The sequence below is a fragment of the Chaetomium strumarium genome, assembly GCF_033439665.1.
Source record: "Chaetomium strumarium strain CBS 333.67 chromosome Unknown B0T15scaffold_2, whole genome shotgun sequence".
Classification (NCBI taxonomy): Eukaryota; Fungi; Ascomycota; class Sordariomycetes; order Sordariales; family Chaetomiaceae; genus Chaetomium; species Chaetomium strumarium.
This window is the reverse complement of record NW_026944430.1, coordinates 4504293-4517450: the sequence shown is the minus strand read 5'-3', so window position 1 is coordinate 4517450 and position 13158 is coordinate 4504293. Positions and strand designations below refer to the sequence as shown.

At 55.7% G+C, this 13158-nt stretch overlaps 4 protein-coding genes across 4 annotated transcripts; 1 reads left to right on the top strand and 3 right to left on the bottom strand.

The window, feature by feature from the left end:
- Positions 1–343: 343 nt before the first annotated feature.
- B0T15DRAFT_131439 (ribosomal RNA-processing protein 7-domain-containing protein) lies at positions 344–1855 on the bottom strand. Its single transcript, XM_062861749.1, has one exon. The coding sequence runs from the start codon at positions 1529–1531 to the stop codon at positions 560–562; it is 972 nt and encodes a 323-aa protein (XP_062724927.1). The 5' UTR covers positions 1532–1855; the 3' UTR covers positions 344–559.
- Positions 1856–3406: 1551 nt separating this feature from the next.
- Positions 3407–5464, bottom strand: B0T15DRAFT_131444 (pyruvate kinase-like protein). Its single transcript, XM_062861750.1, has 2 exons — positions 5080–5464; positions 3407–5001 (listed from the first exon to the last, which is right to left on the bottom strand). Exons 1-2 carry the CDS (start codon positions 5315–5317, stop codon positions 3497–3499), a joined length of 1743 nt encoding a protein of 580 aa, XP_062724926.1. The 5' UTR covers positions 5318–5464; the 3' UTR covers positions 3407–3496.
- Positions 5465–6965: 1501 nt separating this feature from the next.
- On the top strand, positions 6966–8976 carry B0T15DRAFT_509532 (uncharacterized protein; the record flags this gene model as incomplete). The annotated part of the gene is made up of 2 exons (XM_062867795.1): positions 6966–7109; positions 7183–8976. 2 exons carry the CDS (start codon positions 6966–6968, stop codon positions 8974–8976), a joined length of 1938 nt encoding a protein of 645 aa, XP_062724925.1.
- A 1800-nt stretch (positions 8977–10776) lies between these two features.
- On the bottom strand, positions 10777–13157 carry B0T15DRAFT_526320 (BAR domain-containing protein). The gene is made up of 3 exons (XM_062868902.1): positions 12702–13157; positions 11306–12635; positions 10777–11234 (listed from the first exon to the last, which is right to left on the bottom strand). Exons 1-3 carry the CDS (start codon positions 12735–12737, stop codon positions 11209–11211), a joined length of 1392 nt encoding a protein of 463 aa, XP_062724924.1. The 5' UTR covers positions 12738–13157; the 3' UTR covers positions 10777–11208.
- Position 13158: the final 1 nt, after the last annotated feature.

The window sequence follows — 13158 nt, the reverse complement described above, 5'->3', positions numbered from 1 at the left end:
CTTGTTGTCGAAGCTGTCAACCGAACCAACAAGCCGGCGATCTCCTCCAACACCGGGATGTATGACCACATTGCTGAGGCTTCAAACGCAGCAATTCCGACATCCAATACGTCACCATCACGTCTAACCTGAAGATCGTTTGTCAGCCCGGTGTCGGCATCTTCCCTGCTGAAACAGCCCTGCGCCGTACAAACACACATCAGACCGTTTGAGAAGATTGTTGTGAGCGCGGATTTTGTCATCCTGCATCCTTCGTCCGTCACAGGCAGAAAACCACCGAGCAACGAGAAGGACGATCTGATGGCCCCGCGTGCGTCATCATGTTGTGGATAGGTCCTGGGCGAAAGAGAGGAAATAGATCTACTCACCAACAGTCTTTGTATTGGCCGCGCCCAGTAGCAGGGCCTTGCGAGCCATTTTACCACCTCAAAGGGCGAGGCGTTTTGTGTTCGCTCGACACTACACCCTTTGCTTGGGTATTGCCAGACAATGGGCCGATTTGCTGTTCTCCGCGCAACACCAACAAGGCTCATCATGATCTGCGTGCAGCGCCAAGGCCTCACGCCTCGGGGACAAACTTGCCCTTCTTCTCCCGCATCGCCTCCAGTTTCCTCCGGTCCTCGTCAAACCTCTTGACAAGCTCTGCCTGTTCTGCCTTCTTCCGCTCCCGCAGCTGGAACCGGTAGAAATTGATGAGCTCCTGCTTCTTCTTCTCTTCCTTTTCCAGCATCCTGCGCTTGGCCTCCTCCGCCTCGTTCCGGCTGGCCGGCGCAGCCCTGCCGCCCCTGGTAACCGTGACAAAGCCGTCCTCATCCGGCTCGTTCCGCAGCCGCTTGGCAATCTCGGCTGCCTCTTGCTCGCGCCGGGCATACAGTAATGAGAAGGCGTCCACTGACGCCTGCAGCGCTTGCTTGTCTGGGTAAGAAAGGCGGTTGTGCGCCTTGAGCCAGACTGAGCCTAATGGTGGAACTCTGCCTTCTGGAAGATTGCCGCCCCAGGTCGGGTACTTCCTTGTCTTGTGCACCTTGGCGATTGCCTTCAGCACTTGCTCCACGCTCTTCTTGTCTGCTAGTAGCACGACCGCCGTGCTGCCGCTCCTCCGCAGTGGCCGAGTCCACGTGCTGGGAAGACGTGCCGCGGCTTCTTCACGCGCTCGCTCGGCCTCTTCGTCTTCGCGCTTGCGTTTCTTGCTGTGGGCTTGTAGCAGTCGGGCGGCGGAGGCTGGCGTGGCAGCATCGATCGGCGACTGGGACTGCGAACGAGCATCCTTCCGCTCGCCCTCGAAGACGGCGCTCTCAAAGCGCCCTGCCCCTACTAGCGAGGCGAAGAGAGCGCGGAGATGTACCTCCGTGCTGTCGGCGGGCACATTGGTCAAAAAGAGACTGCGGGTATCGTTCGGCGTGGGAATCTTGGGCGTGTTGCGCCGCACGTAGAGGTAGTGGAATACATCTTTATTAGGGAATGACGGCAATGGCGGAATCGAGACCGGAAGGACGGAAAAGTCCCCGAGCGTTGCTGGACCGGATGGCATATTTATGGTTTTAATATGAAGCTGAAGCTGACATGGACTCGTGGAGCCTCGAAGAACCGAACCGCTGTGCCGTTCACAGATTCTCAAGAAAATTTAGGCCCCACCTTTATCCTATTTTGGGCTCCTATTGGACATGGTCAGGTTCTCTGATAAGGATATTACTTGGCAGTTCTCGGGACACAGCCAACAAATGGCCCATACAACAATACAACAACTTGAAGAGGTCATTCGCGAGGGTATATTATATTATCCAACAGATTCCGATGTTTGCAACGCTGCAATGCCCTCGGACAAGCCACAAGTTCAAAGATTGGAGGATGCAAGTGACTTTTGCCAAGTCATCCCTCTTTTTACGAATCCATTTCATCACTCTCCACGATTTGGAATCAGACCAGACGGGCCAGAGTTCCGCTCCTCGACCGTCTTCATTGTGTTCACTGTCAGGGTCCCCATTTTCACCGACATTCCCTTTCCAGGGCGTGGTTGTCTCGGTGATACCGTTCATTCTCTCAGCGTACAGGTTGGCGTACCAGAAGATCAAGTTAGCGCTGGACTGCCATCCCTACTGGCTCGCTACAATGCTGCCGTTCCGCTCGTTCCCTGCTAGACCTCAAGGTGTCGTCTGGTCTGTCGAATTTGCGCTGCTAGTTAACACGGTTGGCAAAGACATCGGGTAGGCCATGGGCTATCAACATCGCCATTGTTGGCTGGCATGCTGGCATCGCCTGCCATTGGCGGGGCGGCGTACGGGTTATCATGCGGTACTACTTTCTTATCTAGGGTACATCTGATCCGTTCTCGTTTGCTGTGACATCGTCGCTCGTTTGGTGCTGATTGAGAAGAAGTTCGGACGGCAATTGGCATAGCCGCAGTCCCGATGCAGGTTGCGGTGAGACAAATCAGGATAGCACGTGTGGGATTCGGAACCAAGACGACATGCATGGTACTTGTACCGGATCTCGAGACAAGGGATAAGGCGACGGTGAAGTCACGCCCTCACCGCTCACCGCCAGAATCGGCCCCGTGGTGACTTCGAGCATACGGACTACTGCATGCCATCCGCATATATTATCAGTAAAACTAGTACACTAGAACTAATGTAAACAGGTCCCGGAGGATCCATGCCGTCCTCCGCAATGTCGTTATTGAAGCCACAGTCGTGTAAGTTTGGATCTCTCGGCCACGAGTTTTTCTCCGATAGGCTATCCGCAGCTGATGGTCGACGGTTCTGCGTTCAATACCGTGGTGCCCCCCGTCTGTGAAGGACACCTTCCAAGGGCCAAAGTAAGCAGGGCGTCGCTAAGCTTCCAAACTGCGCTGCGACTCCCGGCTTTGCCTCGCCGTTTGTCAAAGAGCTGGCCGACTGCCAGAGCTTCTGATGTTTTGCCCTGGCCGGTTTGCAGTTCCATTCCCCCTTTAGTCTGTCTCTGTGTTATGAGGAGTAACAGCACAGAACACGATGTCTAGCTCTATGCACTCCTCGCTATACAGAGTACTTGACGTTACCCTGAAGGCACTCCCCAACACCCCGCTCATGGGTAAACTGCTTTACATCATGAACGGGAGGCCGACCAGCTGGGCATATGATTTTAGAAGGGAGTCTATGGCATCCCTGACGGTCTGTAGACCACCACACCACCGTAGTACTCCGCAGCACCATCGGCAGCATCATGGTTGGTTATCCGGACGTCCGCCCGGACCGAGGCTCAGCAACCTGGAACTTGGTTGGCTATCTTGGCCGCGCTTGGAGCGCTTGCCTCTCCCTTGGGCTCAGGCCGAGACCTAGCAAGATGCCCAACACTCGTCCCAGCCCGCCCAGCGCCAAACTTAACCGGTGAAGATGACCGGTAAGTAAGTAGGATCGGCCCAGAGCAGAAAGATGCCGTAAGGGGTGACTGTTAAGGGCGGCTTTCGGAAGAGATCTGGGCCGCAGCGGGATAAACCCAAGAAACGTTGGGCCCCACATCATATCTCGATAGTGATACGTCCGATCCCACGACTAACGCATGTCAGCATGGACGCGGCCTTCTCTTCTTCTGTCAGTGCTGTTCCACGATGGTCGACCTGGCCACCCTTGAGGGTGACCCGGCAGGTACCACAATTGCCAACACAGCAGCTCGAATCAACCTCATCGAACTGTTTCTGCAGGCACTCGAGCAGAGTCTCTTCTTCGCCCACCCTGATGGTGGTGTCGCCCTTATTGGCTACGACGACCTCAAACGGATCGCCTGACACATCAGCCTCAAATGCTTCAAAGTGCAGCTCTTTTTCCGGGATGCCGCGCGCCCGCGTCTCCTTAGCAGCTTCGTCCATGAGCCGCTTCGGCCCACAGAAGTACAGTTGCGAGTTCCAGGGAATGTTGCCCACGATGCGGCGGATATCAAGCCGCTGTCCCGCGGCTCTGTCGTAGATTATGACGACGTCGTCGCCAAGCTTAGTTAGGCGCTCCCGGAATGGCACATCCTCCGCCGAGCGCACTGCATAGTGCAGCTCAACACTATAGTGAATACTCTTGTACCCTTCGATCAGTGCCAGGAATGCCGTGATGCCAACCCCACCGGCAACGAAGACGTGGTGACTCGCGGCACTAGCCATGGGTACCGCGGCGGTAATGGCGCCCACCTGCAGTGTGTGCCCGACTTGAACCATCTCGTGCAGATACCTTGACCCGCCACGGCTCTTATCGTCTAGCGCCACCCCAAGCTGGAAACGGCTACGATCCCCATCCACAATGGAGTATGCTCTCACAAGGCCGTTCCCAAGCCTGACCTTGGCATGTGCACCGGGTCGGAGCTCGACCTCCTCTCCCTCGTCTCCGTCCTCCTCCTTCCCCGCTCCACCTACGGGCCCAACAGCTTCCAGAACAAACGACATGATCCTCGCCGTCTGCCTCGTCTTCTCCACCACCTTATATTCCCTCCACTTCTGACCCTTCCCTTCCTGCTTCAGTCTTTCCCTCCGCTCCTTCGCCTTATGCCGCGCGACACGCGCTCGGAACGCATCCTTGCACTCGGCCCCGAACTCCTCGATCCTCGCCAGCTCCTCGTTCATCGCCGCGTCGCCCGTGTTCCGGTGCAGATACTCCTGCACGCGCTCGATCGTCCAGGCAGGGTGGCGACGCTCGACAAGGCGGATGGTGTCCCCGGCCTGGATTGTGCCGGGCCGCAGCACGCGAAAGTACCAACCCGTGCGGCTGGTCTTCCAGGTGTTGGGGGCAAAGTTCTTGAGCTGGAAGCGGTGGTTGAGCTTGAAGCACGGCTGGCGCGGGAGGCTGACCTGGAGCAGGACGCGGTGATCTTCTCCGCGGTCTGTGTCAGAGGCCGGACGGCTGATCGAGACGATATCGCCTATGCAAAGGTTGCGCTCGTTGAGGTGGGCGGTGACGAGGTTCTCGCCGAAGGCTCCTGGTCGGAAGGAGGCGGCTGCCGAGGGGAACTCGGTGCGCCAGGCCGGGTAGTGGGAGCAGCAGTCTTGTGTAAAAAGGTCAGTATATGTGTACTTCATGTGTGTGGGTGTGTGGCTTTTGAGTAAGCTGATCGAGTACATACATCCATGGATGGCCTTATCGACGCCCCCGTGAAAGGTAGGGTCATGCTCATCGCCCTCGAGCCCCGTTTCGGTAACACGCACCGGCCCATCGCGAATAATTTTGTCGATGCCAGACTGCACGGTGAGGCCGCTGAGGGGTTTCATCCTGCCAGTGCGGACCTCGAGGATGGTATCACTTGTGAATGGACGGTACAAGTCCACCTCAGGATGGATCTCATCTTGCAACCGGTGAGGCATTGTCGGCGGGAGTACTAGATGCTGAGGAAGTGAATAAGTTTTATGGCGATGAGTAAGTGACTCCAAGTTTTGTCGTGTAAGTGAGCTGCACGCGGCCTCCGGTCACGACTCACCGAGCTGTTGCGGGGTAACAAGATGAGTAAGATTAGTAGCCGGGACTCCGGGAACCCACAAAATTGACTCAAGTCCGATATCATGAGAAGACTGGCAAACCACGCTGGTTGACAGTTCTCCATACAATCTGACTGGCCAAGAATATAGGTACCTTGAAACTCTTCAATGATCTTTTGGGGTCCTAACGAAAGGCAACACAGATCTCTCTATTCGCCTGTTGGAGATCTGGGTTTACTGCCCCCGGTGCTCCTGTCTCTGTTTGCAAAACAACAACAGTGAAAAAGGGCTGCAACGGGCACAAACGCATCGATGCGCGCCCGAGACTCGAGTCTCCAGAGACGTGTTTGAAGACCTGTATTCTGTCAATCCCAAAACACCTCACGAGCCGCACTAGCCGAACTCGGAAACGGCTTAGATCAGAATCATCAGATAGCCTCGATGTCCGTATGATTAAGCCCACACACCAGCAATGTGTCATGGGAACGTTTCCAGACTGATGAAGAGGGCATGCGCCTGGTGCTTAGAGCACCGCCTCCCGCACGTCAAGACACGAACCTAAGATGCGTAGCATGCCAACCACATGCTAGATTGCTCGCAAAAACAACTTGCGATACCTGTAGTTATTGCCGAGCAAAGCCACTCTGGACTGGCAGTTTGGAATTTTACGCGTCAGCTCGGCCATGCGGCGGCTGCACAACGAAGATGAAGTCGAACAAGGTAAGCACGAGACCAGCGTCACCCGGGCAAGTGGGACAATGAGGAGGGAAGTGCTAGTTCTTCAGCCTCGCTGTGCGAGCCCAGATTGGTAGTACCGAATGTCATCCCGACTTCCAAGGCCCCGTTGTACGGCGTATCGCATTGCGCCGGCGTCGCGTGTGCTACGGCACATGTGAAATCCACACATAAATGAAGCCACGTTGGCCAATGTTGTGACCTCAATGATTTTCTCCGGTTGAAGGCCTCGGGATGGTGCTGCTTGGGTCCAGGATTGCCAAGCTTCAGTTCAAGTTCAATGCGGCTCAAATATGTGTGGGGCACATCATGGTACGATGATTGGTCAACGGGCTGCGTGCCCCCAATGCATGCCGTGTGCGGGTAGCACTTTTAAGTCGGCCCGGGGGTAGTAGTATACACCTGACATCGGGGAAGGGACCTGGAGTCTAACAGAGCCTCACCTATCACTGAAACCCAAGGCGTGCGTGCCATTCACCATGCATCCGAATTTAGGAACACGGTGTCAAGCAAGGGAGTCTTCAGACGAGGGAGGATTTTCTAGAGCCTTGTTGCCGATGATCATCTTTGTTCACAGCCCGCTTATAAGTCGGCTTCGAGGCCGAGTCCCGGTTGGGGGGATGGATCGGGCATTGGTTGTTAGTTCCTTACCCCCGCAGACTTGAAAATTGCCCTATCTTCTCGGTCACCATTTCCCTCCCACTTGTTCAAGACCAAGGATCTTGGCTGGCAAGAACACCGTCGATGCTGACCAGAATTCCGACCCCTTTTGACTCTGCCCCCGCTGATCGTGCGTCGGGTCATGTCGTTGGTCAAGTTGCCGTACGAACTGGTATCGTACGTAGTCGACTATCTCGAATTAAGCGACGTCTTCAGCCTAAGCCTCTCCTGCAAGAAATTTCTGTTTCTATTCCAGGAGGCCAATATTTCGAAATGGTTGCTTGAGGTAAGCTACCCACTCCAGCCAAGTCAAGCGAGGATGGGGTTTTGGCGTACCGTTATGCTGATGCCTCGCACAGAGCAAAGCACCGTACAGCAAAGAGGCTCGCGACGCTCGGGTCAACAAGAGGTATGCATCCGGCCTCAGGCGCCTTACCAAGCGTCAAAGAGCGGTTGCGTCCGTGTCTCCCTATCTCGTTGCAGTGGTTGCCTTTTCCGAGCACTGGATGTATGAAAACGGTATTCTCTGCTATGTCCGCAATCACAACCTTCGCATCCTCGACCTGCACCATCCTGGGAGTCACGAGATCGTGGTCGACATAGCCAAGCTGCTCCTCGAAGCGGTCCAAGATCCTCAGCCGCGGCGTAAGTGCAAGTTTCAGCTGCTATACTATTCACACAACATTGTCTCCTGTGTCTACAAACAGCGCCGGCACAACGACTCCGGGCAGCGAAGCAACTGGCTTGTGGCCGTCAACCCCCGAGAAGCCCGGATCGTGGCAGTCCGTCAGCTGGTATCCACGTCTAGGTTATTTGTGCGAAACAACAACGAGTTTCTCTTCTACGGCACCACGTATGAGGCGGTGGATGGCTATGACCGCTGGGCGATCGGCGGTTTCGACATCCGAGCCGGAGCCGGGACATCGGAGAGCGCCAGCACATGGCTCGGCCTTCTCAATATACCGATGGTGATCGGGACGGACATCGGTGCGACGGTCTGCTTTGAGATCTTTGGGGGTTACTTCTACGGTGTGTCGAACCAGGGGAACTTCCAAGACGAAACAGGGGATTGGATCTCGTACTATTCCTGCTTCAGATTTCCGCTCGCTCGGCAGGGATTTCAGAAGTTCAAAGCGCTGCCTCGGGAGCGAATCTGGCGGCGGAATCATACAGAAGGCCCTATCGACGACAGATGGACCTTCCTCCGCATCTTTGAAGACGAGTCAACGGGCGAGCTCAAGGCCATAGAATCCCGAAAGGAGTGGCTCGCTGGCAGCATCTCAGCCAGGCGTACATACTATACGACGCCCATCAGTTTCGATGATCCAACCGAAGGCTCTGTGACTGGGCGCTCATTGGAGGGAACAGGCTCTACAACGTCTGCGGCTAAGAACCGGCAGGCGACTGTTCCTCGGACAAGGTTGCGAGATCCGAACACCGTGCACCCGGGTGACGACAGGTTTACTTTCGCCGTGAATCTGAGCAAGTGTCCCATTCGCTCATACCACCCGCCATGCCACACGTTTATTGATCTTGTGGACGAGTCAGACCCCTTCAACCCCGCGGATCAGCGCATCCGCCTCCGTGGCGGCTCACGGCATCCGCGGAGCCCCGGGGGGCTTGCGCGGCCGGAATGCCTGCCGGCAGCACAAGGGGAACTTGATTCCCGAGCAGCTCTTCTGCGCCAGATTGACGGACTGTACAAAAGCGAGAGCAACCTCTTCTGGCCACCCAAACCAAACTCGGCCGATCCTGATCCCGCGCTTGCCGAGCTTTACGCAATGCTGAGCCCCCCGGGACATTTCGGAAGTCTGCGCGGCAGCTGGGACGAACGGTCCATTGTCTACGCAACCGGGAACAGGGCGGGAGGCATCCAAGCGCTGATATTCCTGTCTTTCGACCCCGCCATCTACTTGAATGGTACGCCGCCGTATTCGGGTAGCTCGTCCCTTGGCGGAAAGTCAAAGGAAAAGGGTAGCAACACTGCTAAAAAGGGCCCGCTGCCGCAGTCTGATACTACCTGTTGTCTTGGGGAGGGTTTCAATCTGGGCCAGTCCACGAGCGGGACTCATCAAGACAACGAAGTGTCCTGGAGGCGGTTCGAGCCGGCTGCATACCGCGAGATATCGAGGGGTTACCACTTTGCACTCTGAGAGCATGCAAGTGCGCGCACTAATGCAGTTGATTGCCAGATTTAGATGCTGAAGACCACGGAGCAGCAGCCCATTGCATCCCTAGCCGCAACATCTAAAGGAGGGGAAACGACAAGTTCAACCAAAAGCAAGGGGGGGCGGGGTGTTGGTGGTGAGTCGATACACATTGCTGCCACGCGATGCGTAGAGTTTATAGCGATGCCTAAAGAAAACACTTTTGCATCTTTAATATGACCTATCGACGTCAAGTACCTAAGGTAGGTAGTTCACAAGGCTGCCAGTGAAACGTTGGCCGACCCGGGAGATGACTCGGCAGAGCCTTGTGTCATGTAGTGTAACCCATGAACTGCCACGGAGTTAGCCTTACTTTCTACAGCCAATACTCCCCATTGGCCCAGTCCCGTGCCCGACTCATATGGAAACAAAAGGTGTCGACGGGTGTCGGAAGCAGATCTACCATGACTCCATAAGTACTAGTCAATAGAATATCTGCAATGCAAGGACGCCATCTTCATCGTAAACGGCAGCCTGCGGCCTAGAAACTGGGGAGTTGAATAAGTAGCCTCGTAGACATCCGCAGACCGCAAGACAAAGAGGCACGGACCCAATATGAGACCATCCGGTGCCTCTACCGGATTGTCCGTATCTCTGACCATCTTCTACCATTTCGCAGGTGATCGGCCCCAGTAACACCGGTGGCTAGCCGTTTCAGCTGAGATGTGGTGTAATGTGCGGAAATCTTTGAAACCGTTCAATGAAATTGCGTGGTACCGTAGTCTTCCCGCATACACAGCCCAAGCTGCAGATGCAGGTCGGTCTCCCTATATGCAGGATATCTGTGTCCATCTTTTCAAAGGTCGAATGAGGGGGAAAGAGGATTAGAAAGGGGTATGCGGATTAACAATGCTCCCGCTTACTGGTAAGTCTCCTCTCTGGAAGAAAGCGAGAGGATGGAATGGGACTGAGACTCGGACGAGATACCTAGAGTTCCTTAGGTAGTGATCATGACCCCCACTCGCAGGAAGTTCTGTTTACCTATTGCATATTCCGGCGGGTATGTTTTAGCTACTTATGTGGGAGATGAGAATACGTGGGGTTTGGCCAACACATACTTGCAAAGCTGACGAGGAGGGACAGATCCAACAAGGCACAGCATCGTGATCTGCACGGGCGGTGGACTGCAAGTATGTATACTCGTATAATCTGAATCATCCAAAACCGGACGCAGGCAGGGAAAAAAAAGGGTGAAGACGAGTATCAGTTGTCTTCTCTTTCTCCCTCTCTACTAGTAGTCAGTTTCCACTCCCTTACCTAGTAGTTGTTATCCAACCACACATGCATCATGATACACTCCAACAACGTGTTCCTCCGCCCATTCATAGCAAACCCCCCACTCCAGCCGCGGTGAGGTTCACACTGATCACGTCAACCCCCATATCGCCCACGCATCACATAAGTGAAGGCAGACGACCGAACAGCCTAGGGAGATGCACGTGCTCGATAATCAATCAAGTGACTGGCTAGGTACCTAAGGTAGTTTACCTAGTATGCCTGCCCCCGGGGATATGTATGCAATACACACTTTCCACGCACAACCCCCGGCTACGCGAACGGATCTCGGTCGGCCGCATCTGGTATCGAGGCATCGTGTCCAAGAACGGGGAGTCTGCCGGGGAGCCAACACAGAATGAAGCGCAAATTCGGCCCGTATCACCCCAACCGCGGGGCGTCCCGCGCGTAGAGTAAATACCTTACTGTACGAACGGCAAGTATCTGAAACCTCACCCCGCCTCCCTCCCCTTCTCCCTACCATCCTGAACTCTCAACCTTCTCTTGACATTTACCCCCCCAACTTGGTTTGAAGTCTAAGTAGCAACTACACGAAGGCACGACCTTATCCAGTCCGCAGATAGGCAAGCCGTGCCCCAACAGCAACAGTAGCCTCATCCACGCGGGAACACACCTTGGTACCGGCGAGTGATCAGCCAGATGCTTGACTTAAGAGGCAGAAGCAACGCACAGCACACCCTGAGAACTCTCGGTGAATGAAACAAACGACATCCCGCCAAATGCAAAGCGGTCTTCGTGGTATAATCTGGTCTTCATGCACAGTAACGCCCATCCTCTGTCTATGCGCCTACACACCTTTTTCCTGCTCACTTCCTTAGCCCCCATGTCCGCCGCTGAGCTTTATGATCCCCCGACCTTCGCAGGCTGTGTGGCATCGCAACGCTATGGATTCAGCTTGACGTAATTCCCTGCCGCAACAGTTAGTACATTACCCCGCGGAACTCAATAACACCGTAAAAGATGTAGGACCCGCGCTTACCAGGAAACTGGCCCGACTTCCCATTCAACCGGCCCGTCCACCACTCGTTCTCGTTTGCCGTCCTTGTGACCACCTCGATGACGTCCCCAGCCCGGAAGCTCAGATCGCCTTCCGCCTGTGCCGCGTAGTCGTACAGGGCTGTAACAGTCTCAACCTTGGGCGTCGCAGAGAGCCGGGACGGTTTCGGTTTTGGCGGCGGAGGCGGCTTCGGCTTCGATTTTGCCGCTGCCGCTACGGCGAGGGATGCTGTGCCTGGGCTGCCGAGCGCGGGCGACACCGGGGCGGGGGAGTACGGGGGTGGCGGGTTCTCGACGACGTCGGTCTGGCGCGGCTGCCAGGTTGGCCGGAGGGAGGAGACGACGGCGGATTTTGACGGCGTTGCCGCGGCGGCGGTTACCGATTCTGCGCCGCCGGGTGTGGATGTGGACGAGGACGAAGATGCCGGCCCCGCCGTAAGCAAGCCCGCGTTCTGGCGTCCCTCTATCGCCGTGCCCGGGCGCGGACCGCCGTACTTGGGCGGGCGCTTCTGGCCCGATGTCTTGAACCTCACGATCGACAATGCCTCGGCGCGCTCTTGGATGTCGCCACGCTTCTTGTGGAACGCCTCCTCCACGTCGAGCGTCAGGTCGAAGTAGCCAATATCTACCTGCTGCATGCGCTCGTGCAGAGTGTAGAAAATGTTGAGCTGCATGTAATAGAAGGACTGGAAGAGCGGCTGGATGAACTCGCGCTCGAGGGCGAACAGCCTGGGCAGCTCTTCCTTGAGCAAGTCGTTGAAGTAGTTAAATTCCTGGGTCGACTGCTCCACGTCGTTCTCGGCCTTCCACATGGCCTTCTCATCCTTGGCTGTCTTGTCCTTCTTCTCCTGCAATTTCTTGAGCGTCGCACGGTGGCGGTCGTAGTCCAGCTTCTTGTGCTCACGCTTCACGGCCGTTTTGCGGATCACCTTGATAACGTCGAGCAGCTCATTCGCCGGCCGAATCACCCTACTTTCGATCATCTCAAGCTCCGGCGCCAACGTCTCCTGCAGGTCCTTCACCACGGCCTCGTACTCCTCACACGCGCGGATCCCCTCTGGATTGCCCTGCACAACGAGCGTCTCGGGATCCGACATGCGGCCGCTAATCGGCTTGTAGATCTCGGTCATTGCCTTGGAGAACTCGATCTGGTGCGTGAGCATGCCGTTGATGGCATCAAAATACTTTTTGCTCTCATCGTGGAGGTGCTTCGTCTCGGTTTCTAGCTCTTGAAACCTGCGCTCCGAGTCGATGTAGACGGCGTCTTTGGTGTGCTCGCCAATGTTGAACTTTGCCTTTATTTGTTGAGGGGCCTAAGGGCGCGGAGAATGTCAGTCCCTGGGAGAAAGCCCGCTGCGAGCGTGGACCGAGCAACTTACGCGGACGATCCCCTTTTGAAAACCCCTGAGGCTCATTCTCTACGGGGAGGGCTTTTAGTCGAGCAAAGTTTTGCTAGTAGTTTGCCGGAGTCGGTGAGGCCGTCCTGCAAGTTGTAGAGGTTGGTTCGGCGTCGAGGTATTTGGTGACTTTCCTGGGAACCCTTCCACGTTGCGCCTGATGCTCTTTGGGCCGATGACGAAGTTCCTCGGGGCGGAGCCGGTCGTCAGCGTTCCTTGGCTGATGAGTGCAGATGGTGGCACTGCCGGCCCAATGAATTCGCTTGCAGCGCTAGGAAAGGAAATGCCAAATCCAATGGACTGCGCATTAGCTAACGGTGGGTGTGTTGAATGACATGAAGAGAGAGTTTGCCGAAACGATGCAAGTAAACTGGACGTTTGTCCTGATATTCTGCTCTGCTTGTGAAAATGAGGTATCGTAGGCCTCCCGGAGTAACAA